We start from the raw sequence: 24,801 nt of genomic DNA on the forward strand, positions 1-24,801 counted from the left end.
GCACGACCTCCTTTACTGATCCTTTGCTGTCCTCTCCATCCAGCACACACCTGACATCTGCAGCTGAGGGAGGGAAGACATGGCATCGATTTTACGCTGGCTGTGGGTTAACAGGAACTACTTCATCATCTTCATCACCCCTTTTCTTATATTGCCCCTACCACTGGTCGTCCCAGCTCCGGTAAGTGCTTTTCATGAAAATCTTCTGCAAAGCCTTTGACATTTTTTACTTCTAACTTCTTTAGCAAATGTTTTTGTGTGCGTTTGGGAATTTATATTAACTAAAGGACTGAAATTTGAAAGTGACATCTGCATATTTTGTTTAACTTTATTTTGATGGTCCCTATAACACATTCTGTTGACTCTAAGTAATGCTGCACCTATCTACTTACTCTCATTAGAGTGTTAGTAGAGTATTAGTAGAATGGTAGTGTTGGGTTAGAAAAAGCTGACATGTTCTTGTAAAGTTACTTATATACAGTAGAATGTCTGCATCACAATAAAGAGTTGGCAGGTATAAAGCAGACAGTTTACTAACACTCTAATGAGAGTTAGTTGATATGTAGCTGCAACATTACTTATTGTCAACAGAATGTTTAAAAGGGACCATTCAAAAAAATATGACTGCATTTTTTTTATTTTTTTTATTGCCTCGTGAGCAGCTGAATGATGGTTGCAAAAAAATGCACTGTTCTTATTTATGAACTGCGGGACGCTCTATTTACACAGCTTGAAGAGGTCATCCTCAAGTCACAAACAGAGAAAATAAAGTTACTCAAGACCTGGAGACCAGGTTACTCTGACCTAAAGAACTTCAGCTAAAATAATATTGAACAAAACTGGATATAGCTCAAATATTAACATTGCATTTCTAATAAAAAGGAACTACAATATATTTAGGAACCCCAAGTGGCTAAACTATTGAATGCACTTCTATATTTTTAAAATGTATCTTTACAGTTTAATTACATAACATAAGAATAGCATTGGCATTTTTGGTAATATTTCAAAATGGACACTTACCTGATTGAAGCAACTTAGGTTTAGTTGATTATCCAAACATCATATTTAAAGGTAAAAAATGTTAAAATTGTATCTTATCAAATATGATTCAAATATGAAACATTGAAAAACATTCTAGTAGTTTGCCCACTACTAGAAACAAGACATTTACTGTAAATATCTTACAAAGTTATAAAATTGATAGATATACAGTGATAACTGACATTTATATGCGGAAACTGCAAGGCCTTCAATAAAATTAAGTATAAGCATTTTAATAAAACTGCATGAGCTCCATATTCTCATTACATCATTACATCAAATTACATGTACCGTAAATGCTTGATGTATCAAATGTGATACACATGCAATGTTTTTCAATATTTAAAAAGAAAATTAATATAGACTGTTATATGTAAAAAAAACATATTTTTTTACAGGGTTAAACAGATTATCCTGCCTTTTCTGTACTTATAAAATTCCTCCATAAAATAAACTCACATATAAAAGAAAATGCATTAAAAATTGTTTATAGTCGTTTATGGTCAAGGGTTACTTTTATCAGCATTCTGAGAGCAATAGATGAGTCTAAATACATCTTCAAGAGATACAGTAGTGACCCTTGGTACCTTCACTAGATGTAATAGATAGAATCGAAACTCACCTAAAATGAAAAGATTGCCATAGATATGAGATTGCCTCATTGATGTGTTGTTATGCATCCCATTCCCATTCAATAATTCCCTTCTATAGAAATGTGTGCCACTGAGGTATTGTCAAGATCACTGACCTTGTGACACTTCTGCTCTTCAGGAGGCGAGATGTGGTTTCGCCATCATCCTGATGGCACTGTACTGGTGTACAGAGTGCATGCCACTGGCCGTCACTGCCCTGCTGCCTGTCATCCTCTTCCCAATGATGGGCATCATGGAATCTGGAAAGGTATCTTACAGAAAAATTCCATAATTCACATTTTGCATCATTTTATATCTAAAAATAAGGTACAAGCAAACTACACATATAGCAATCATATGTAAAAGAAAAATCAATTACTATCATCATCACAAGCACTAAAGACACACAAAGAGAGAGATTTACCTTCATCAGCATGACTTTTCTATAAGTGTTATCTCTAATGATTCATGAACTTTATGGACCATAAAAGCAGTTTTTATGAACACCTTGGAATATGTCGTCAAACAGATTGTAATCTGTCATTTATATTCCTTATCTTTCTATCTTTAAAGAGAACTGCTTGATTTTAGATTTAGATTGATTTGACCATATCCCACAATGCAATGCTCTAAACTTTAAAGATCGTGACTGTTTTTCTCGCTTGCCAACCCATTTTTAAACAAAACTGGATTAAAAATGCAAAATGGCCAATGTTGATTTGGAGAGGTTAACTTTATATACTGAAATGTTAACCATTGCACAATGCATTTTCGTTTACAATTCGGAAAAATGCAGTATACGACAAAGCCCCGGATGGAAAGAAGAAATGCTTTTGGATTCACTTGCAAAACTTTTGCTTTCTATCGAAAAAGTGTTGTGTTCCCCCAAGTAACTTTGCATTCGCTCTGAAACCTTCCATGTTTCCAGGTCTAGTATTGCATTGTAGACTAAAACCATACTGAGCAGAGAAAAATATGAAAATGCTACTTTATCTTTCAGGTGTGTGTTGAGTACCTAAAGGACACCAACATGCTGTTTATTGGGGGTCTGCTGGTGGCTATAGCTGTTGAACACTGGAATCTCCATAAGCGCATCGCTCTGAGTGTCCTTCTAATAGTTGGAGTTCGGCCAGCTTTGTAAGACCACACACACTGAAAACTTATAGCCTTTTTTATTTCTGTTTCACACTCACCTGTATTTTTCCGTCTGTTAACTTCTGCAGGCTGATGCTGGGGTTCATGATCGTAACAGCGTTCCTCTCCATGTGGATCAGCAACACGGCCACCACAGCCATGATGCTGCCCATCTCTCAAGCTGTTCTTGAACAGCTCAGCGCCACAGAGGCAGACGCTGATGAGAGAGAGCTGAGGGAAGGCCAAGATAACCATGCATTTGAGTTGGCCGAGGTCAACATCAAACAAGATGTAGACAATATCACTGGAGACAAACCCAACAGTAAGTCTGACATAGTTTATTATTATTATTATGCTGCTCAGCAAATAAATGCATTTGTGGACACTGAATTTAAATGATTTTATTGTTGTATAATGTTAATCTACAGTATATAGAACTAAGTCAGTGTAGCACCATATTTTAGGCTACTGATGTTTTACAACATAAACTATTGTCCAACTGATTAAACATCTTTATGAAAAAAAAAAATCACTTTAAAACAATTTGAAAAGTTAAAAAAATTACATGATCTAGGACCTTTATACAGTGCATTTCATTGTAAAGACTTTAAGTATATCCTTCACAGCCTCGTTTTTATCCACATTCTATTCAATATGCCATCCAAACTGATTTAGGTCTATACTATCTTAAATATCTCATAAAGCTTCAAATTTGGGTGATTTCAGCAAATGATGTTCCATTATGTCATACTATTTGGGTTTCGAGGTATTTCTAAATCCCAATTGTATGCCAGAGGGGGTTGATATGGTAAACCAATGAACCAGTGTCTAATATACTGGTTTTACTGATCTCGGGCTTGTTTTATAACGTAGGTTCAGTTTTTATTTAAGTATTAATATATTGCTTAGACATTGTTTTGATAATCAGCCGTCAGCGTTCATGTTTCAAATGCTTCCAAAGAATGAATCATTTTGTGAAGCAATCATTTCATTTGATCTGAAGTTTCAAAAAGCTAATTTTGACTTCAGTCGATAACTGAGATGCAAAGTGGCGCCATGCTTTTAAATTAAATTGTGAGCGTGTCACTGAAAGGAGTGGACTGATATACAATACTGACCAATCAGAATCAGTTGTAATAGCCTAAAGCTAAGTCTTAAAACTTACATCCCACCTGCTTTATATCTTGACAGACAACCCAGACACGGAGGCAGGAATCAATGCACTCTCAGAATGCAGGAGAAAAGAACGGGAAGCAAAGTACCTTCGTCTCTTTAAAGGAATGAGTCTCTCTGTGTGTTACTCTGCCAGCATTGGAGGAACAGCCACCTTAACAGGCACCACACCAAACCTTATTCTTAAGGGCCAGATGGATGAGTACGTGTCCTGTTATATAGATATATGTATGAGTGTGTGTGTGTGTGTGCTGGTCAGGTCTCTCCTCACACATATTTTTGCACATTTTTGCAGCATTTTTCCAGATAACAATGATGTGATCAACTTTGCCAGCTGGTTCGGTTTTGCCTTTCCTAACATGGTTCTGATGCTTGCGCTCTCTTGGCTTTGGCTGCAGTTTATGTACTTGGGCTTTAAGTAAGTAACTCGCATGCTTTACATTCAGTTAGAGTGTGTGTCTAGGACATATAGTGTTACTAATTTGATTATTTCAATCAGCTTTAAAAAGACTTTTGGCTGCGGTTCAAAAAATGAGGGAGACAAAGACGCTTACAGAGTGATGAAGAATGAATACAAGAAGCTGGGAACGGTGTCTTTTGCTGAGGGTGCTGTGCTTGTCATCTTTGTGATCCTGGTGATCCTATGGTTCACACGAGAGCCAGGGTTCATGCCAGGCTGGGCCACTGAGCTCTTTAACAAAAATGGACAGTGAGTAAACTTCACCCAAATACTTTAAGCAATAGTTCACATTAAATATATATAAATTTATTTATACTTTCTGTTTTTCTTTGCAAAGATACGTCACCGATGGCACTGTGGCTATTTTAATGTCAACCCTGTTCTTCGTCATTCCATCTCGACTAGACTGTTCATGTTTAGCCAGTGCTAATGATGAACATGAGGAAGAAGCTGAAGAAATAGAGGAAGGTAAGATGCCTCTGCATTCAGAGTATTCGAACAGAACATTGTGCCATACGTTTAAACCAGGTCTTAAACCAGATCTACTGGACTGTCTGTTTTATAAAGGAGGAGAAAAACCGAATGACAAGAAGAAGAAACTGAAGGGCACTCCTACTCTTCTAAACTGGAAGGTGGTACATGAACGTATGCCCTGGAACATAGTGCTGCTCCTGGGCGGAGGATTTGCTTTGGCAAAAGGAAGTGAGGTGAGATGACTTAATGGTGACATATCATGAAAATCAGACTTTTTCTAAGTGTAAGTGCTATAATCGAGTCCCGGGTGCATCTACTAAGCCAGAAAACATGAAAAAGGACAACCCAGCTTTTGTAACTCGTGTGTTTTTAACATAAACTTGTGTGTATTTGACAGTTTAAGTGCAATAAGACATGAAAGAGAAGAAGAGTTTAATAATCACATGCCACGTGACAGCCGCTTTCTGTGCACTCAGAAAATCCTTAAACAGAAGTTTAAACTAATATGCTTTAAAACGCATGATTTCAGCACCATAGACATGCTAATCAATACCAACCAGATGTTTTTAACCGAGTATCTGAGAAACGAGAGACTTATTTTACATTGTGTAAAATGGGGTATATTAGGTCTCCTGTAATTTTAAATACATTATATTAAAATAATCTAACGTACTTCAGATGCAAAAAACAACAACACATATAATACACTCTCAGAAATAAAGGTACAAAAGCTGTCACTGGGGTGGTACACTTTTGTTCTTATTAGGTTCTAACATGTACACTTTAAGTACTAATATGTACCTTTAAGGTACCAAAATGGACCCTTTAGATACAAACATGTGACAGCCCCAGTGACAGCTTTTGTACCTTTATTTCTGAGAGTGTATAATATAATATAATATAATATAATATAATATAATATAATAAGTTATGTCAAATGATTGTGATTAATAGCATACAAAATAAATATTTTTGCATAATATGTGTTTTGTGTATATTTATTATGTACACTACATTCACTATATTTAGAAAATATTTACGTTTATGTCTATTTATATTCATATAATTTAAATTATAAATATACTTAGTATATTAACATAACCTTTTTTTCTGAAATATATTCATGCATGTGTATTTATATGTATGTATGTATGTGTATATATATATATATATATATATATATATATATATATATATATATATATACACACACAGCACACATACATACTGTATATTATGTAGACAAAATATTTGATTTTGGAAGCGATTAATCGCTACTGATCATTTGACAGCACTTTAATATATAATATTATATGATATAATAATGTTATTATGTTTCTGTCTGTTTGTTTGCTTTGTGTAGGTGTCTGGACTGTCAAAATGGCTGGGTCAAAGTCTAGCCCCACTGAAGAGCATCCCACCCTTCGCTATCTCTCTGATACTGTGTTTCCTGGTGGGAACATTCACAGAGTGCTCCAGCAACACAGCCACCACCACACTGTTCTTGCCCATTCTGGCCTCTATGGTGAGTACCTGAAGTAGCTTAACAATACCTACCATATTATTCTATGTTGCTGCGCCTTTCAAAAATGTAACCTGAGTACAGAAGTGTCAATAATACGTCACCTCTATCTGCAGGCCACAACCATCGGGCTCCATCCTCTCTACGTGATGCTGCCCTGCACCATCAGTGCATCGCTGGCTTTCATGCTTCCTGTAGCCACTCCACCCAACGCCATCGCTTTCTCCTACGGCAACCTCAAAGTCTTGGATATGGTACGGATGAACACATTTTACATGAGTCTTTGATGTTCAAGAGACAGTTGACTGAGAGTTCAATTTGTGAGACATTGTTTATGGAAAAACGGGTGGATAATTGTATTTTCTTTTTTTTTTTTGAAGGCAAAGGCAGGCTTCATTCTCAACATCATTGGCATTCTCAGCATCAATCTTGGCATCAACACATGGGGAATGGCCATGTTCAATCTAGCAACCTTTCCCTCATGGGCCAACGTCACAAATGCCACAAGCACACCATGAACAGCTTCACATATAATTCTTCGGTTTTGTGAGAATGCTGAAGGAAGGGGATGGGGGGGGGGGCTAAACTGAAAAACACCATCATCAAATGGACAAAAGGGTCACGGTATGCAGAGCATGTAGTGCCCGTCCCCTCGCGAGCAAAAGCTCAGTTTAAGTGGCTGGTAAGAATTTACAGCCTCCATTTAGTGTTTGAAATTCTGTATCACTTATTTACATCTTTAAAGGATGTAAAGGACTTTGTAAATGTGCATTGGCTTCCATGTAGCGCTTTTCCTACCCCAGTGTGGGTAAAAGGTTTTCTGGTTTTCCATTTGTGCTGGTTCACGAAAATCAAATTAATTTATAGGGTCTGGACGAGACCTTTTATATTTTAGATCCCTTTTTGGATCACAGTCTATTTAATACATTTTAATACATGGCTGAATCCTAAGATCTTAATGTGTTAAGATTTTTAAATACCCCTACTTTGTAGAAGTAAATAATTGTAGGTAAAAGTCAAAGCATTTTTCAGAATATGTGCCATTTCTCAAATAAAATTAATTTTGTGAAGTTTTGTGAGAAATTTTATTTTACAGCTCCTACAGCAACATAGTTAGGAATTGATTTCAAGTCATAATTTCATAAAATGTTATTTATATTATTGAAGAAAATTGCTATTAAAAAGTAAATATAAGGACTGCATGTTTTACAGACTTGATAAAATATAGATTTTTTAACTAACATTACTGATCAAAAGTTAAGGTTTTTTTTAATGAATATGGTTACCAGAGCTAAATTTATTTTATTATAAATTTGATATTTTAAAATAACTGTTTTCTATTTTAGCATATTTATTTATTCCTGTTATGGTAAAGCTGAATTTTCAGCAGTTGTTACTTTAGTCAGTGTCACATGATCACAAAATATAACAATTTGATGCATAATATATTATTACAAATATTGGAAAAGTTGTCTTTGAAGGATAAAAATTCTAAAATAACTTTTTATTTATTTTTTGAAATATAATCTTTTTATTACTGTTGTCATATTTTTTTATTGTGAAATTAAAGTATTAATGTCTTTAAAAAATGTGTTATGTAAATCATTTAAATAAATTTTGATAGTGCTAAGCACTAGATGAAAAATCTGAAATAAATGTTACTAAGAAAAGAAATTGCTGTTGAAAAAAACTAATAGACAACTTCAATCATTGAAAAAAAAAATAAAAAAATCACATATACATTTATTTCTCTTTTATTCCAGACTGGCGTTTGAACTGTCCAAAAGATACGTTTCATTTTCTCCCCCCTCAAAATCATTTACAATAAATCACAATCATAAATAAAGCACATATTACATCTGACTACAAACATTTTTCAAGTTATTCCTTCATTTTATGCAAGTCTTTGAAAGCCTCATTTTTATTCAGAAACCAAAAACAGGCAAATCATTCTCCTAAATGCACTTTTTGCACTATGAATACAAGGATCATAGAAACAGCACATCCTTGGATGAGATGTTAAATCTAACCTCTGCTATGTGCACTAAACAGCCATGAAGGGCCTGGCTCACTGGAATGTGTGAGAAAGGGAATGCTAGATGGAGAAATGAGAAGGGACTACTGTTCTTTAGACAGCTCAGAATGGCTATTTCTTTCCTTTTGTTTTATATGAAGACAAAAAGAAACAACACGAACCAGACGTTTGAAATGTCAAGGCTTATAACGTGTGCTGTGTTCCCTTTTCAGTAGGCATTTTTTTACAATGTCGTTTTATCTACACAACCTCTCATATGGAGCATCAATTACATGTAATCAGAAACTTTACGCAGAACTTTGAATGCAAAAGTTATTCATTTTCAGTTGTGCACCATGAATATCAGAACTGGTTTTACTTCATTTTTTGCTTTTATCCACACAAATAATCAACGTCTCAAAATTGAAAGCTTGTTCACGTATCAAAATATATCTAATGCAACACAAATCTATCAATTATGTCAAGGTCTCAACATTTAATCATATCATATTCTATTTAGGATGAGAAGTCCACAACTATCAAGAAATATGATGTAGCTTATTCTGACAGGGAAAGAAATACGCATCAACATCAACAATATATAATGGTTTTATCAGTGTTAAACACCCCCCTCACACACGCACACACACACACACACGCACACAATCCCTCTAATCAAAACCCACACACACACACACTCAAACAGAACAAATAGTAAAACCTAAGTACCATTCACATTATAGTTTGCCCATACAAAACATGGGACTGGAGGGAATTTGCTCGTCATTGGGGTATGTTACAAAATAAACACTTTAATATCTATATTTGCTGATGTGAACGACGGTGAAATCAGAATAGGATATGTATGCATTGGACAAGACCTTACAATATGACTCTCTAGATCTCAAACACAGGCATGACGCACTGCAGGCGGTCGTCTATGACACTGATTGAAGGAGGGTGTGACTGCTGGACAAAGACACGTGATTGGTTCTTAGGTCTGTCAGTCAAACTCTCTGCCTCAGTCTCCTCCCACGGCTGTCCTAAGGGCCTCCGCTGTACGAATAATCTGCTTTGTTGTGCATGACCAGCTTGTTGTCCACGAAGTAGAAGCTGTCAGACTGCGTCTCGTAAGGATGGAGGACCATCTCACGTACTGAAATAAAGAGAAATAACAAAGTGTTACACAAACAACAATTAAGCTTTTTACAAGCTACAGTATTTTCCATTTATAGATGCTGGTAGGTCAATGACATGTGAGTCGATTACTACATTCAAAAATACATAAAAAATGCATTATTAACTCAGTGACTTCTCTTTCTCTTAATGTATTTTTGTATATATTAATAGACCATTGTATGATGAACTTGCTTTGAATATCTTGCATTTTTTGTGCTATATTCATTACTGGGTTAAAAAGATAAGTAAATAAAACTACACACTCGTTTCCCTTCTTACTTTCATTGCTAAATTACTTGAGCGAGCCATGTTCAACCAAGTCTCTGCCTTTCTCACACAGAACAACCTCCTTGACAGCAACCACTATAGCTTCATAAGTGGATATTCAACCGAAGCCCTAAGACTGACAAGAGCAGATTACAAATCTTCAATACTTATCTTGCTGGTTCTGTTCACTGCTTTTGACATGGTTAACCACCAGATTCTCCTGTCAACTTTATTGGCAAAGGGCATCTCAGGAAACGCACTCTATGGGTTTGAGTCTTACCTATCAAATAAGTCCTTCTAGTGTTGTCACGGTACCAAAATTTCAGTATCCGGTACCAATACCAGTGAAAACCCACGGTTCTCTGTACCAGTCTTGGTACCAAAGAAAAACACAAAAAACATGCCAATTAAAAAAATGTACTATACTTTCATTTAATCCAAACAGTATAAATATTTAAAAGGGCTTTTGAATTTTAAAGCCAAGAATAACTACTAATCTAGCTAAAATAAAAATTGGTAGTCGGTACCACAGGTACTTAATAAAACCTGGTACCATAACATTTTCACCTGTTTAGTACTGACTTGGCACCGAAGTACCGGGACTTTTGACAACACTAGGTCCTCATCTTGGAGAGGTGAAGTTTCGCAACATTTTACTACTGCCTCAGGGCTCAGTTCTTGGACCACTTCTCTTCTCTGTCTACATGGCATCATTAGGTTCTGTCTTTCAGAAACATGTTTTTTCATACCACTGCTATGCCGATGACACTCAACTCTATCTCTCATTTCATCCTGATGATCCGATGATAGCTGCTCGCATCTCAGCAGATATTTCTTGCTGGATGATGGACCATCACCTTAAACTCAACCTTGCCAATACAGAACTGGTTGTGGTTCCAACAAACTACTCATTTTAACACAACTTCACAATCCAGTTACTGTAGGCACATCAACCATGACTCCTTCAAAAACAGCCAGAATCCTTGGAGTTATGTTTGACGATCAGGTGACTCAGACCACATTGTTAAAACTGTCCGATCCTGCAGATTTGCTTTATTCAACATCAAGAAGATCAAGCCCTTTCTTTCAGAACATGCTTCACAAATTCTTGTTCAAGCTCTTGTTTTGTCCAGGCTGGACTATTGCAATGCTCTCTTGGCAGGTCTTCCAGACAGTTCTATCAAACCTTCACAATTAATCCAGAATGTGGCAGCAAGAATAATTTTTAATGAGACAAAAAGAATGGACGTCACACCTCTGTTTATCAATTTGCACTGGTGACCAATAGCTGCTTGCAAAAAATTTAAGGCATTAATATTTGCCTACGAAACCACCACTGGTTCTGCACCTCTTTAACTAAATTAATTACTTTAGAATCATGTGCCCTCTAGAAGCTTGCATTCTGCAAATCAACATCGCTTGATTGTTCCATCCCAAAGCAGGACAAAATCTTTTACAGACTCCTGCTAGAATGACCTCCCCAACTCAGTCCGAGCAGCTGAGTCTTTAGCCATCTTCAAGAATCAGCTAAAAACACATCTCTTCCATCTTTATTTGACCCTCTGACTCTAGCACTCTCTATTCTAATTCTATTATAAAACAAAAACACTTGTCCCTTTTAAAAAAAACTAACACTAGCTTTTCTAATCTTTGTACGGTGCCCGTAAGGTGACTTATTCCTTTTACTTAGTTTTGTCGTGGCCACGACATAATAACTTGTGGGAACGTGATAATATGTCATGGCCAGAAGATATTAATTTGTGGGAGCGTCACATTAACGCGAGGGGACGTCATATGTCATGGCCACGAGATCATTTTGTCGAGGTAACGACATCCTTATGTCGTGGCCTCGAGATGCTATGTTGAGGGAACGACATGTTTTTCTCGTGGCCACGAGTTTAATGCGTAAACAAACTTGCGTGACCATAGCAACCCGGGATTATCAGAGATGGATTCATTCATATTTTATTTTAAATTACGAAATTATTATATTATTTATACATATAAAATGTATGCATTTACATTATGACATTTTATGTTAATGTCGAGCATTTACAGTACGTAAACATAGTAGTTAAGAAAACCTAATATAAACTTGGATCAAATATCCTTTCTAAACAGAGAGGTCTGACAAAAATTGCAAATTGGTTATAAATTGCCTTTCAGTAAAAACTAATTAGTAAATTTGGCATAACCAGTATGGCATCTTGTGTAAACCACCTGTTGATGTCAAGACAATTTTCAAAAAAACAACAACACTTTCCACGTATGACTGGATCGACTTCATGTAACTTATTAACGGTGTATGTCAGTATGTCAACACTGGGATGCAGACAAACAATTAGCATCATTTTGCAATATTATCTGTAGGGTTATATCTGCCAGTTTACAATCTTCATGGCACTTACTGAGATCCTCTGAGAGCGGTGGGAACTCATAGATGTGCTCACAGGTGTTTTTGCTGCTTGGGATACAGAAGCCAAACTCAAAGTCGAAGCTCTTCAGCAGCTGTTCACGGAAATAGTGCCTCTCGATCATCCGGAAGTTATTGATGGGGATGTCTCCTACTGTGAATTCAACACTAAAAACACAGAAACAAGGCAGGGAAGAGATTCAGTTCATAGTTTTAGTTCTTCAGTGCTGATTTCACTCTATAGTTTTTCACTTGGGTTTGCTGTTAACTACTCCTTATTAATTTCCAACAGCTGTTCAGCTTTCCATTCCTTAATGTATTGTGTGAACAGGATTCTTTATTTATAATGAGTAGCTTATTGCATCTACTTCTATATTCTGGTATATTCAGGTTTAATTTAGAGAAATTATGTATGCTTGCTTTGTTTTGATCATTATATCTGCCCTCAATAAGCATGCAACTGTTGTTCTGGAATATGAGACAGCTTCACCAATGAATACCAGCTCTACGTCATTTCATGTGCTACTGTGTTTTTTTTTCTAAATATGTAATCTCTTTGCAAGAGGGGACAAAATGATAAGACAGCAGAACTACAGTGATGATCTAATCATGCAAATGCTTAATAATAATAACATGCATGGGCTCATTTTTAGTAACTTTACTTAACTCCAGTGTTAAGAGTTTTAATGTTAAAGAGGTCTCTTCTGCTCATCACAATCTGCATTCATTTGGGCAAAAATACAATAAATTTGTAATAATGTCAAATTTTAATATTTCAAATAACTATTTTCTGCTTCAATATGCTTTGTATGTTTGTGGAAACTCTTAATACATTTTTGTGTATTATTATTTTTAAGATTCTGTAGTATAAACACTAACTAGTTATGAATTGTACTTACGTGGCTCCTACTTGACGTAGCCGTAAAAAAGCTGGTGTAAACTGGTAACGTACAAACCGGCCAGCATTGGGATCAACATCTCTTTTATCCCCTCCTTTATCTTGAAAGAAAAAACAACAACAACAACATCAGAATCAAAATATTTAAATAATTTATCAGTCCAAGTGATGACAACTGATGAGTCAAATGTCATCCTGGACTTCACTTAGACTTATTAAAAGGATTAAAAACAACAAAGCAAAGTAAACAGACTTTTCCAGCTGTTCTCCACAGTAAATACACATCACATACATTCTGTGCAGTTACTCCATGAATCACATCACAGTTCAGTCCAGTACAATTCTTTATGTTCACACAGTGTGAAGCTGAGCAGTTTCAGGACAGTTCCACCTAGTGGTCAGAAAATGATAATGGAGTGTCTATTTACACTAACTCCGCCCACCAACGTGTGATTGGGCTAGTCAACATTACAAAAAAAACGGAAGTTGCTCCTTTGCTCCAGTGGCACAGATGGTTAAGCATGTGTCATACTCCTTTTGACTTGTTCAAACCAGGTTTATTTATTTTTAATAAAAATTAAGTAAATAATCAAAAGGTTGAAGATAAAGTATGGGGCTGGGTTAGGTGTAGGGAGGGTTTTTGTCCCAATAAGGTGGCATCCATTTAATAATTTGAATTAAAAATAAAATTTACACTCAATAAGTTATTAGTTATTATAATGCATTACTATACTGAGTTGCAGATAATTGCCAATATTTGCAATAAGTAGTATAAAAAGCAGAAAATGTAACTATTTTATCAGTGTAAATATAATTTATAGCTACAGTATTTGCACTTAGTGTACTGTAAATAGCCTTGATCGCTATTTACACAGTGCAAATTATCATTACCTCTCTACTAGTGATCGACCGATGTATCGGTTTACCGATATTTTTCCCGATATTTAAGCATTTTTCCATAATCGGGTATCGGTTTTGTAATATCGGATTCGCCGATTTACGGCGCCATCTTGTGGCCGTTTTGAGATTTCCGCCATTGCAGCCCGGGCGTCTGAGGAGATCAGTCAACAACAACTCAGTGCACAGGTAAAGTATATGTTCTACTTGGTTTGCTTTAATTAATCAACTTTATTTAACATAACAGACATGCACAAATGAGATCTGAGACATAAATTCCTGATATAGTTAATTTATGCAGCTTGTTTCTAAACAATTGAGACGAACTCATCGAGTTACGTAGTGTTCGTCATGTCCTGCTCCAATAAAGACGTATCTTTAAATGAATTAAATAAAACAGACATGAATGAGTGCATGTTGAAAATAAAAAAAATGTTTTTTTTATTCTTTTATTATGTGTTTTATGTTCTGTCGCTGTTATTCTGTTGTACTGCGGAGCTTCTGTCACGAAAACAAATTCCTCGTACGCTATGTGTAAACATACCTGGCAATAAAGCTCATTCTGATTCTGATTCTGAAAAGCGTTGAATTTAATTCTCTATCTGTTGTATTTGCTCAACATTATTCTAGAAGAGAAAGTTTGTTCATATTGCTTAGCAACTGACGGATGATCTGGAGGCTTAAGCACGGCCACTGAATGAAACTTTTGACAAGATTATCTTGTTTAAACACCCTAGATTATATTTTAATTTACTACATAACAAATATTTCGCTAATACACATATAAATATAGCCTACCGCTTTGTGGAAATTAATTATTTATTATCTCCATGCGCGATCGCGGTTGATTAAGTTATAGTCAAACAGCACTTTGTCAGTTGGCATTTCATGATTAAACATTAGATTAAATTTAGATCATAAAATGCAAACTGACAAGTGCTGTTTAACTTTATATAGTCTCGGGAAAAAAAGTTCGTTCATATTGCTCAGCACCTGACTGGGTTGATGATCAGGAAGCCTCAAGCAATGCCACTGAATGAAACTTTTGACAAGATTATCTTGTTTAAACACACTAGATTATATTATCATTTACTACATAACAATTATTTCGCTAATACACATATACATATACCGCTTTGTGGAAATTAATTATTTATTATCTCCATGCGCGATCGCGGTTGATTAAATTATAGTCAAACAGCACTTTGTCAGTTGGCATTTCATGATCTAACGTTAGATTGAATCTAGATCATAAAATGCCAACTGACAAGTGCTGTTTAATTTTATATAGTCTCGGGATAAAAGTTCGTTCATATTGCTCAGCACCTGACTGGGTTGATGATCAGGAAGCCTCATGCACGGCCACTGCATGAAATTTTTGAAGGAAGCAGGCTTACAGGGCAGAATGCTGAAAGACTCTGTTTTCTACACTAAAACCTAGTTCTGCTTAACTGGGAGTATTAAGTTACACTACTAAATAGCTATGCACTCCTAAATAGCCCTCCCGCCCCCACCAATATGTTAGAATCATTTTTGTGCTTTATTTTTTTACCCGTTTTTATTTTTTTACCTCATCAAAGCTTTTATTTTAAAACAAAGACACTTGCACTTGCACAGTGCACTTAAATTTTTTGGACTCAGACCCCTCTATTTATTTGTGTATAAATATAAAGTTTTTTTTGTATGCAAGGAAGGAGTGATTGTTATAAATAAAATGTTTTTTTTTCAGCTCATTTGTGTTGTAATAATTGTCAGAAACAGAAGTATAACAGTAAATAAATATCGGTTCTGCATATCGGTTATCGGGTACATAAACATGCAAATAATCGGTATCGGTATCGGTTATAAAAAATCAATATCGGTCGATCACTACTCTCTACAACTCTAGAAATCCTTGTAGGCGTTTAAAAAAGTTGAAACATTGAACTGCTCTGCCTCATATTATGTTTGTGGAATCGATACTTCAGACATGTTCATTTGTCTCTTCAGACTGCAGTTGATTTGCTTGCCTGTCACTACAGCTGTATTTTTAAAAAAAGAAAAAACAAAAAAAAAGAGGAGCCAAACATAATGAGAGTGAATTATGAAACTGAAAACAGTCCTGGAATATTCTTTATTAACATGCAGGTCAAAAACCAAAAGGCTAGTTATTACATAAATGGTAACCTTATGCTAACAAACTACTTTTTAGGGGCAAAAGATATCTGATATGCCAGCATATCACATATCACTGCTGCGCCTGATTATTAATTGATTTTATCTGTAACCAAACACTTTTCCTAACAGTGTCAAATGTGAAGTTTGTTGTCTGAAAGGACTGTATTAAATAAATATACAATCAAACCAACATTTGAAAAATAAACATGTTTACTAGTGAGTTAATTTATATAAATGAGGATAGAGAAATAAAGTAAACGGTGACATATAATCAAAAATTCTACATATAATGGACTACCAGTAAAATTGATAAAAATTTAGGACCAAAACTTATTCAGACACTTTGACCTGACCACGTTTCGCTTACATGTTGTTTCTTTAATTGCTAATGCAAATGTTCTACACCTCAGACTGAACAAAACTAAGCATTGCTTGGAGACTGGTTGACTTAAATTGGTATTATCTAATTGTGTAATTAAATTAAAACAGCTGACAGCTATTCAGCCTAATAACATTACTTATCTTTCTATAAAAGTTATCTGACATTATCAAGATGAATTTGTTGTGACACAGTTTAACTCTGAGTTCGGTATATAACCATTTTCTAAACCATAGCAAAGAAATGTCATAATGTGAGAAATGTTGTAGGTGTCTGAATAAATTTTGGTTTGACTATAGCTTGTTCGACATGATCCAAATCAATAAGCAGTAATGTAATAAAAAGTTTGGGTACATGCGCGCACACACACACACACACACACACACACACACACACACACACACACACACAATTTAAATTAATTATAACTGTGTCAATAACTGTGTATTTATGGATGTAACACATTTATATTAGTAGCAAGTCCAATAAAAATCTTATGGAGATCCAATAACTCTCCATGCCGCTGATCATGACAGGAAGCAGTGGAAGCGGAAGTGGCCGCTCACACTCACCTGTGGCTGGTGGTTTGGTGATCTCAAACAGAACGGTTCCTGTCTCCATATCCCTGATCTTGAACCGTGTGAAGTCAATATTGTACACATTTTCTTCTGGACTACACAGATAGTCTGCGGGAAAAAAATAAACATATTTAGATTTTACAAATTGCACTCTACAAATTAAGTGATCCTGCTCCCTACAAGCATTATACAAATGTTGTGGGTCAGTGTTGGAATGATTACATCAGCAGTTCAAGTTCGTATCTGAACTATTTGTATTGACAGAGAGCTGACAGCCTCAAGTGTTTCTGCCATTTCTTTCTTGTGAAGTCATAAGCTAAAAATGCCAAAAAAATACATCTTAACCAAACCAAAAATACAACAAAATAAAATAAATAAAAAATAACCACAATAATTATTTAAAAAGCACAATCGGAAATATTTTCAAGTATTTTGCCATTTTAAAAGCATTTAAAATCTACAGACTATGGGGGGCATTATTATAATAATTTTTATTTTATTACATTTTAAACTAAAGAAACATCCAAATAATAATTTTTTTAACATATACAATAATATAATATAAACATATATAAAACAAACATACACTTATTCAGTTGATTTCGTATGTCCTTACATAAACTTTCCCCTCAGACTTCATAGCAGTTTTCTCTTTTGCCTCTGGATAAACTTGTGCAACCTTTTACGCAATGATTAGTGTTAACTAGTTCCTTATTAGAATTTATATGGTTACTAGTACTAAAAATGCAAGTATTAATGCCTTTCTACATATCTCTTATATTATATAGATCCCTTAATATCCTACCCTAAACCTAAAATTAACTACCTTACCAACTATTAATAAGCGGCAAATTAGGAGTTTGAGGCAAAAGCCATAGTTCAATGTTCAGTTTAAAAAGTCAAGAGTTATTTAATAATGATAATTGGTCCTCGAACTAAAGTGTGACTTAAGACACCGTAGTGTCTGCTACAAATTCCCATGCAATCATTCACTTCATAGCAGATGTTACAGTATATCTACAAGCAAAACTGATCTTTTACACCTGAACTGGATTGTTTTTCTAAAATCACCCAGGGCCCAGATGCTTGATTTAGTAATAAAATGGTCTAAAGCTAAAGAATAAAAACATCTAAACACACGTGCACTCACAGACCACACTATTTTTGCTTCAGTAATCACCGCAACCATGAGAAGTGACAGTGCCAATTAGTGTTTGCTGCTCTGTAGGTAGTGCATTGTGGGTATGTTTTTCGAGACGTACCCATGAATTGTATAGATCGGAATTCTGACTCATTCTTAGGCAGTTGTTTATAGATGCCAAAATGCTGTTCCCGTGGGATGTTATTTGACAATTAAATTAGACCCTGCTTACACAAACAGAGGCCACATTAAAAATAAGCCATTACTAGTCAATGATTCGGTCATCACCCTTATGTTTTACTCAGAGCAACGCTAATCAATTAGTGTTTTAGTCTAAGAGCAGTGATTCATGATTTCCTGTTCAGAGTGCTAAAACAAACTACTGGGTATTTATAATATCTGTATTAAAGTTCCCCCGAAAATGAAAATGAGGCTGTTTTTTTACTCACACCCATGGCATCCTAGCTGTATATGACTTTCTGCTTTCAGATGAATCCAGTCAGTTATATAAAAATGTCTTTGATCTTTCAAGCCGTTTAATGCCACTCTGTGGGTGTTGCATGAATCAGTCCAAAAGAAGTTAAATAAAAAGAATATGGATATTTTTCTTTCAAAAATGCATCGATTCACTACAGGAGGCCTTTGTTAACCCCCCGGAGCTGTGTGAGACACTTTTATTCATATTTATTTTTATTTAACTTCTTTTGGACGGATGCCACTCCTGCTGAGTGGCATTAAACTGCATGAAAGATAAAAGACCATTTTTCATATAACTCCGACTGGATTTGTCTGAAAGAATAAAGTCATATACACCTAGGATGCCAGAGTAAAACAAACCCTTATTTTAATTTTTTGGGTGATTTATCCTTTTAAAATCTTGAATAAACTATCAAATAAGCACCAACAGAACTAGTCTGGATGGATATAAATATCTAAAAGGGAATGAACCCTATCCACAGCATTTAACCAAGCAGGCACAAACAATAATGGAAGTAAAAACATCAGATGCAATTCATCATAGCTTACACAACGGCAGCATTTAAATTGCAAATGAGCTCTCTATTAAAATGCATACAGTAGTTGTTGGCACTTAATATTCAGATTTTTTTTTTTTTTTTTTTGTCTGATTTCCTGAGCAGACATTCTGGTGGAGTGATTTGTGAAATTAGGGCTGGATAATGTCATTTAAATAAAACCCCTTTTAGACATGATTTTAATTGTATCTCACATTATATTATTGTGTAGAAATAGATCATCTGTTTAGTAACAACTAATAATAACGACAACATGTTAACTGAAAACTCCAGATATAATTTGTTACAGAGACATTATTAAAAAAAAAAACAGAGACACTTTAATATGATAAAATAAACGTAATAAAAGAGTTATTTAAAAAATTTGTTTTTTGGTGACTTTACAAAATGAGCTAATGTAACAATTCTAAAACACTTTTACAACCCATTTTCACATATTTTACCTTTATTCTACACCACAGTTTTCATTCTCGTTAAAACGGTCTGTTGAGTACCTGGTTCTATTAAGACAATGCACACACTCTTATATTCCCCAATTATGTGTAATAACGTTAAAACCCATCTCTGTTCCACAGTTATACAGATCCAGCATCAGTGTTTTCATCACCACATCCATGCTGAATAAGCCCACCTTATTCTGAGAGAAGGCACATTCCCATGGTCACATGCCACAGTTTAGCCCCTCCTCTCCGGACAGTGTACTTGTACTTCCCTAGAAACCCAGATTAGGCACTAAGCAGCTTAAGGTGTCTCAGCACGGCAGGGGCGGATTGGGACGTGATCAGGAGATTTAAAGGGAAGGCAGGTTCTGCAGCAATTCAATGTGATGTAACTACAACCGACTAAACACAGTCCTCAATCATGCTTTCCCATCCAAAACCGCTCACACTGCACACAAAAACAGACTCTGACTGGAAATGACAGAACGGAACACCAACTGACCCATAATGCAGAAATAAGTGAGCTCTCCAGAATAAATTGGTTTCTGGATTTTGAGATGTTGCAGTATATTAACAATAAAGTAATAAAAAGTCATTTAATAAATCAGCAAAGTAACTGAATTTGGCTTAACAGATAAACACTTTTCAATAAACTTTAATTTGTTAATATTACTTACCACGTTACCACATTCGCTAACATGAACAAAAAATAAACATACTTTAATGTACTAAAATACATTTTTTGAATGACTTTCTTAAAATGAAGTAGCAAAAGTATGAATAGAAAGTAAACATAACATAGTCATTAAGATGACAGTTCAATGGTGCGCTGTATTAACATTTTGCACATGACGATCAGTTATGAGATAAGCACAAATGACACTATTGATGTGAAACATATTGTGACATGGATGTATTTTTCTACTTGAATTTAAGTAAATAAAATTTATTTTCTACGGGAGCTGAAGGAAGAACATGGTGAGAGCATACAAAAGTATAGAAATGCTTCATGTAGGGCTGTGCAAAAAATCGAATGCGATTTTCATGTGATTCTCGTCAGTAAAGGTGCTCCTGGGATTAGTAGTATATCTCCAGCATGTGCATTCACAGCAGGGTTGCCAGGTTTTCAAAACAAAGCCTTCCCAGTTGCTTCTCAAAACTAGTCCAAAACTAGATCAATCACGTTTCTAGGGGTTTCCCTGATAAAAAATTCAGTTCCGGAAGATAAAATACAAAAAAGTCTGCAGTTTTATTTCATGTCCACGGGTCGAAGCCACTACAATCCCAATAACATGATATTTAGCTCCAAAATGTGAATTGGCCCGGATCGAAACGCAATTGTGCTAATTCTTGATGTGAACACATTGACGTCTGTCATAGGACTTTCAAAACATGTCGATGCTTAAAGCGGTACATTTCTGTTTTTAATTCAGATTTCAAATGAAGTTTGCACAAACTTTAAGGGGTTCATTACAGTTAGGAAGTTAGCCATTTCTATAGAGTTCATAGGTCATACAAAAACAGGTGATGTATATTCATTCACTGGAAGATGTTTACAACAAACTGACTCACCATTAAACCCATTAAGTAATCTGTGCAGTGAATGACAGCGATTGTAATGAGGATTAACGCAGGGAAGTAATTCCACTACATAACACCTTCAGAGCAACACAAATTAATTTGACATCAACTGCTGGTCACTGATCACAAACGAAGCTTTGTACAAATTCACCTCTTCACCCCATCATGCCATCTGGCTATTCATCTATGCCAGATTTTTGTCCAAGAGAGATGCAGAAAGTGATGGAGTCTGCATGAGCGTGTATAGGAAAGTGTGTAGCGGTACATTAATAAGAGGTGGCCTGTAATCCGCACTCGGGCATGTCGCCCAGAACAGTGAGGTAATGCACAGAGTAGCAGGTGTGTCTATGAGTCGGGAATGAGCCAGTGTCACACTAACATGTCTCACGGTGGGCGGCAGAGATGGATGCGCTCTACTCAACAGCTCCTGGAAGCTACACTACAGATTTTCTCTTTAGGAATATGGCCAACATTTTGTAAGAGCCATGGTTTAGGAGTTCCAACATTAAGCTGTGGTCATGTAACACTGAATCAAGCATGCAACTGTGAATGGTAATAATACTCATTCCAGTTATGAGGGATGAAGGATTTGGGCAGGGAACCACACTAACCTTTTCCACTGGTGGGACTTGCACGACTAACTTTCAGTTACTGGCGCAAAACATGATTTGGTCACACAAATTTTTTATAGTAAGCCCAAGGAATTTACAGTACACACAGTGCATTGCTCCGTCTTGGTATCTTAACCACAGTTATTCTTCGAGCCACTGGTCTCGAAATTCATATGCCCGTATAGTTTTCCCCCATGTGCTTTTCCTGACGAATCCTTCTCAGCCTCATCATTCTCACTCACCGGCTCCATTTGACATGTCGAATCGACATCAAGTGATGGTTCTGTTACACTTCAACTTCCCTTCTTAAAATAGGAGTCAATTGTTTGCTTCATTTCAATACGTGCAGATTGTAGGCTATGTTGAGATATATATTCGATTGCTGCATGTGTCTTAACGAGAGTTTTTTTTTTTTTAAATCAACATTAGGCTACGCCTAGCCTACACCATTCTGGGAGGGGGCGGGGTGGTCGTGGGGCTGAAGCCAACATGATGTGTTGAATGCTCAGAGCACGTAATAAAACGTATTCTTAAAATAAACATTTCTGTTTTGATAAATACTCATAGTAAATCATAGCATATTGCCTAAAACATAAGGTAGGTACAAAAATAATCAGTGATAAATTTGCGGGTCACAATGGCATTTCAAAAGGGTTGCAGTGTAGTTCCCTGTTCGGGTTAAATTTTATTTTAAGGTGTCCTTGTACAATGTAATTATCATTCAAACACTGAGTATTAATTAACAACATTAGGGTTGGATAAGGGTTTGGTTTAATGTTGGTTGCGTGTGATTATGTGAAACATACAGTTATTACTGTACTAAGGACATGTAAAGTGTAACAAGATTTTATATCCTAAAAGAGGAGACATGGTTTCATTGTGAAAGTGAAAATCATTTGTTTGGCCTTCCAAAAGAGGAGTGGTTAAACTGTATTTACAACACTGTTCCAGAACAGTTCAACCCAAATATTCAGATGTGTGCAGCGCATTTTATGGAGGACTGTTTCCTGAACCTGGTAGAGAAAACTTCAATGCCGGCTCTTTTGACTCACAGACTGTAAGTACGTTTACATATGTAAAGGATTTGCCACTGATGATGCAAACATGAGTTTTGGGTAGTGTAGAGCAGCAGTTCTTAATTCCAGTCCTCACACTCCCTGCTCATTTTGTATGTTTCTCTTATGGCTTCAGATGTTTGTCCAATCTAACGCAAGTGCCCTGCGAAGTGGACATCACAGGAAATTCCGCCATGATTCCAGTTCGAAGCGATATACGTTCCATTCAAAGTGCATTGACATGTGCAATACGTGAATTTAAATTGTATTTATTTACAGAGGTATATGATGTCACACTTGTCCGTGTGTGAAAACATTGCGCAGCGGCAATCTGTCAATGAATGTCCCAAAGTGAGGTAAACAGATTTCCCCTGCTCAGGGAGTAGGGATCAATGAACACTGTGTAAGGACCATATCAATCAGAAAGCAATTCATGAACGGAGCTCACTTCTAACGAGATGATTATCCGAATTAGGAGTGTTAACAAAGAGAAACATGCAAAATATGCAGAGCTGGGGGGCACGAGGACTGGAATTGAGAACCGCTGGTGTAGAGTAGCGCTTGTTTGTCGTTTCTCCGATCACAAATGCAGACATGGTTTCATGTTTATGCTGTGCGATGCAACACATCTGTAATTATTATGTCTCCACTGGATGCAACAAATGGCTCGTTTGTAATGGGTTTTATTGTTTTTTCTTGTAGCACCGATGTTCTGACCGGGACACGCATCACAGTATGGCAAGGGGCATAAAATTTCAGTCACACGCTTGAGGTATTCGGCCAATCACAACACACTGGATAGCTGGCCAATCAGAGCACCCCTCGCTTTTCAACTTGTTTACCTTTAGGCACAACATAACCAAGTATTTAAAACATGCTGTGGTATATACACTCGCCCAACCACAAAAAATAATCACTAGAACGCTGCTACATTTGGGCAGCCATAAATTGAAAAACAGCTTGCAAACTGTAGTATAATCAGCTAAATAAACAACCACGAGGTTGACAAGCCTATACATGAGCAAACTATTCACTAATCTACAGTATATCACTAATACAGACATGGAATTCCAATGTACATTGTTTATTTCACACAAATATATTTATCAAATAAGTTACGAGAATGTAATCAAAAGCTAAAACTAGATGTTTCAACATAAGTACAAAGCAATCCTTAACTTTCACATTTCAACACATTGCTCATTTCAAATGAACAGATCTAGAATATGTGGTTCTGAACTGACCTAAAATACACCACAGGTCTGTTCTGATGTAGATGACTTTCAGTAATCGCTCTGAACGGGAACAGAACATTTGTCATTCTGAAAGCATAAGAGAATTTCAATGGTTTTGCCCAGTCTTGCAAGACTTGCACATGCTCACGAACAGGATGTAAAACCTCAGTAGGAACTCGACGTTCTTATCAGACAAACACACATGCACACTGTAGGGCAACAGAACCTGATAAGAGGTCACAAAACTACATGTCCGGTAGCTTTGTAAATACCCAGCCAAGAAATTCACTTCATGGTCAGCACAGGCATGACGCCGTGCCTTTGGCAGTTTTGAAGTGACCCTGGATCATTCTACATTAGCATCAAGCAATGCCGGGGTGAGAGGATGGGCCACTGTAGAAACATGAGCAACAATCTACTAGCATGATATAGATGTGTTTGAAGTGCGGAATAAGAATAGAAAACATGAGTCAAGTAATAAAA

The 24,801-nt window shown here is 36.0% G+C and overlaps 2 protein-coding genes across 3 annotated transcripts in view; one reads left to right on the plus strand and one right to left on the minus strand.

Moving 5' to 3' along the window:
* LOC127985640 (solute carrier family 13 member 2-like) lies at positions 1 to 8,288 on the plus strand. 2 transcript variants are annotated; one of them, XM_052587671.1, is made up of 13 exons: positions 1 to 181; positions 1,816 to 1,944; positions 2,677 to 2,813; positions 2,900 to 3,132; positions 4,002 to 4,185; positions 4,279 to 4,401; positions 4,483 to 4,692; positions 4,781 to 4,911; positions 5,011 to 5,150; positions 6,281 to 6,442; positions 6,556 to 6,693; positions 6,820 to 6,985; positions 8,203 to 8,288. In XM_052587671.1, exons 1-12 carry the CDS (start codon positions 80 to 82, stop codon positions 6,955 to 6,957), a joined length of 1,827 nt encoding a protein of 608 aa, XP_052443631.1. In that variant the 5' UTR covers positions 1 to 79; the 3' UTR covers positions 6,958 to 6,985; positions 8,203 to 8,288. The 2 variants fall into 2 exon arrangements, with proteins under 2 accessions (XP_052443631.1, XP_052443630.1); XM_052587670.1 differs by lacking the exon at positions 8,203 to 8,288 and having other exon boundaries at positions 6,820 to 7,509.
* The window catches only part of LOC127985643 (protein unc-119 homolog A), a 24,164-nt gene continuing 7,540 nt past the window's right edge, over positions 8,178 to 24,801 (minus strand). The window contains exons 2-5 of the mRNA XM_052587674.1: positions 17,216 to 17,329; positions 13,212 to 13,311; positions 12,308 to 12,480; positions 8,178 to 9,609 (exon numbers count right to left, since the gene is read on the minus strand). Coding sequence (XP_052443634.1) covers positions 9,497 to 9,609; positions 12,308 to 12,480; positions 13,212 to 13,311; positions 17,216 to 17,329 — 500 coding nt within the window. The 3' untranslated portion in view covers positions 8,178 to 9,496. The remainder of the gene's footprint in view (positions 9,610 to 12,307; positions 12,481 to 13,211; positions 13,312 to 17,215; positions 17,330 to 24,801) is intronic.

Source organism: Carassius gibelio, chromosome B21 (genome assembly GCF_023724105.1).
Source record: "Carassius gibelio isolate Cgi1373 ecotype wild population from Czech Republic chromosome B21, carGib1.2-hapl.c, whole genome shotgun sequence".
Lineage (NCBI taxonomy): Eukaryota > Metazoa > Chordata > Actinopteri > Cypriniformes > Cyprinidae > Carassius > Carassius gibelio.

What these genes read in the sequence shown, in the direction of transcription:
- LOC127985640 (XM_052587671.1), top strand. Translation starts at nt 80, where the DNA reads ATGGCATCGATTTTACGCTGGCTGTGGGTTAACAGGAACTACTTCATC. An exon ending in GCATCATGGAATCTGGAAAG is followed by an intron (nt 1,945 to 2,676) that starts GTATCTTACAGA and finishes TTTATCTTTCAG; the next exon opens with GTGTGTGTTGAGTACCTAAA. An exon ending in AGCTGAAGAAATAGAGGAAG is followed by an intron (nt 4,912 to 5,010) that starts GTAAGATGCCTC and finishes TGTTTTATAAAG; the next exon opens with GAGGAGAAAAACCGAATGAC.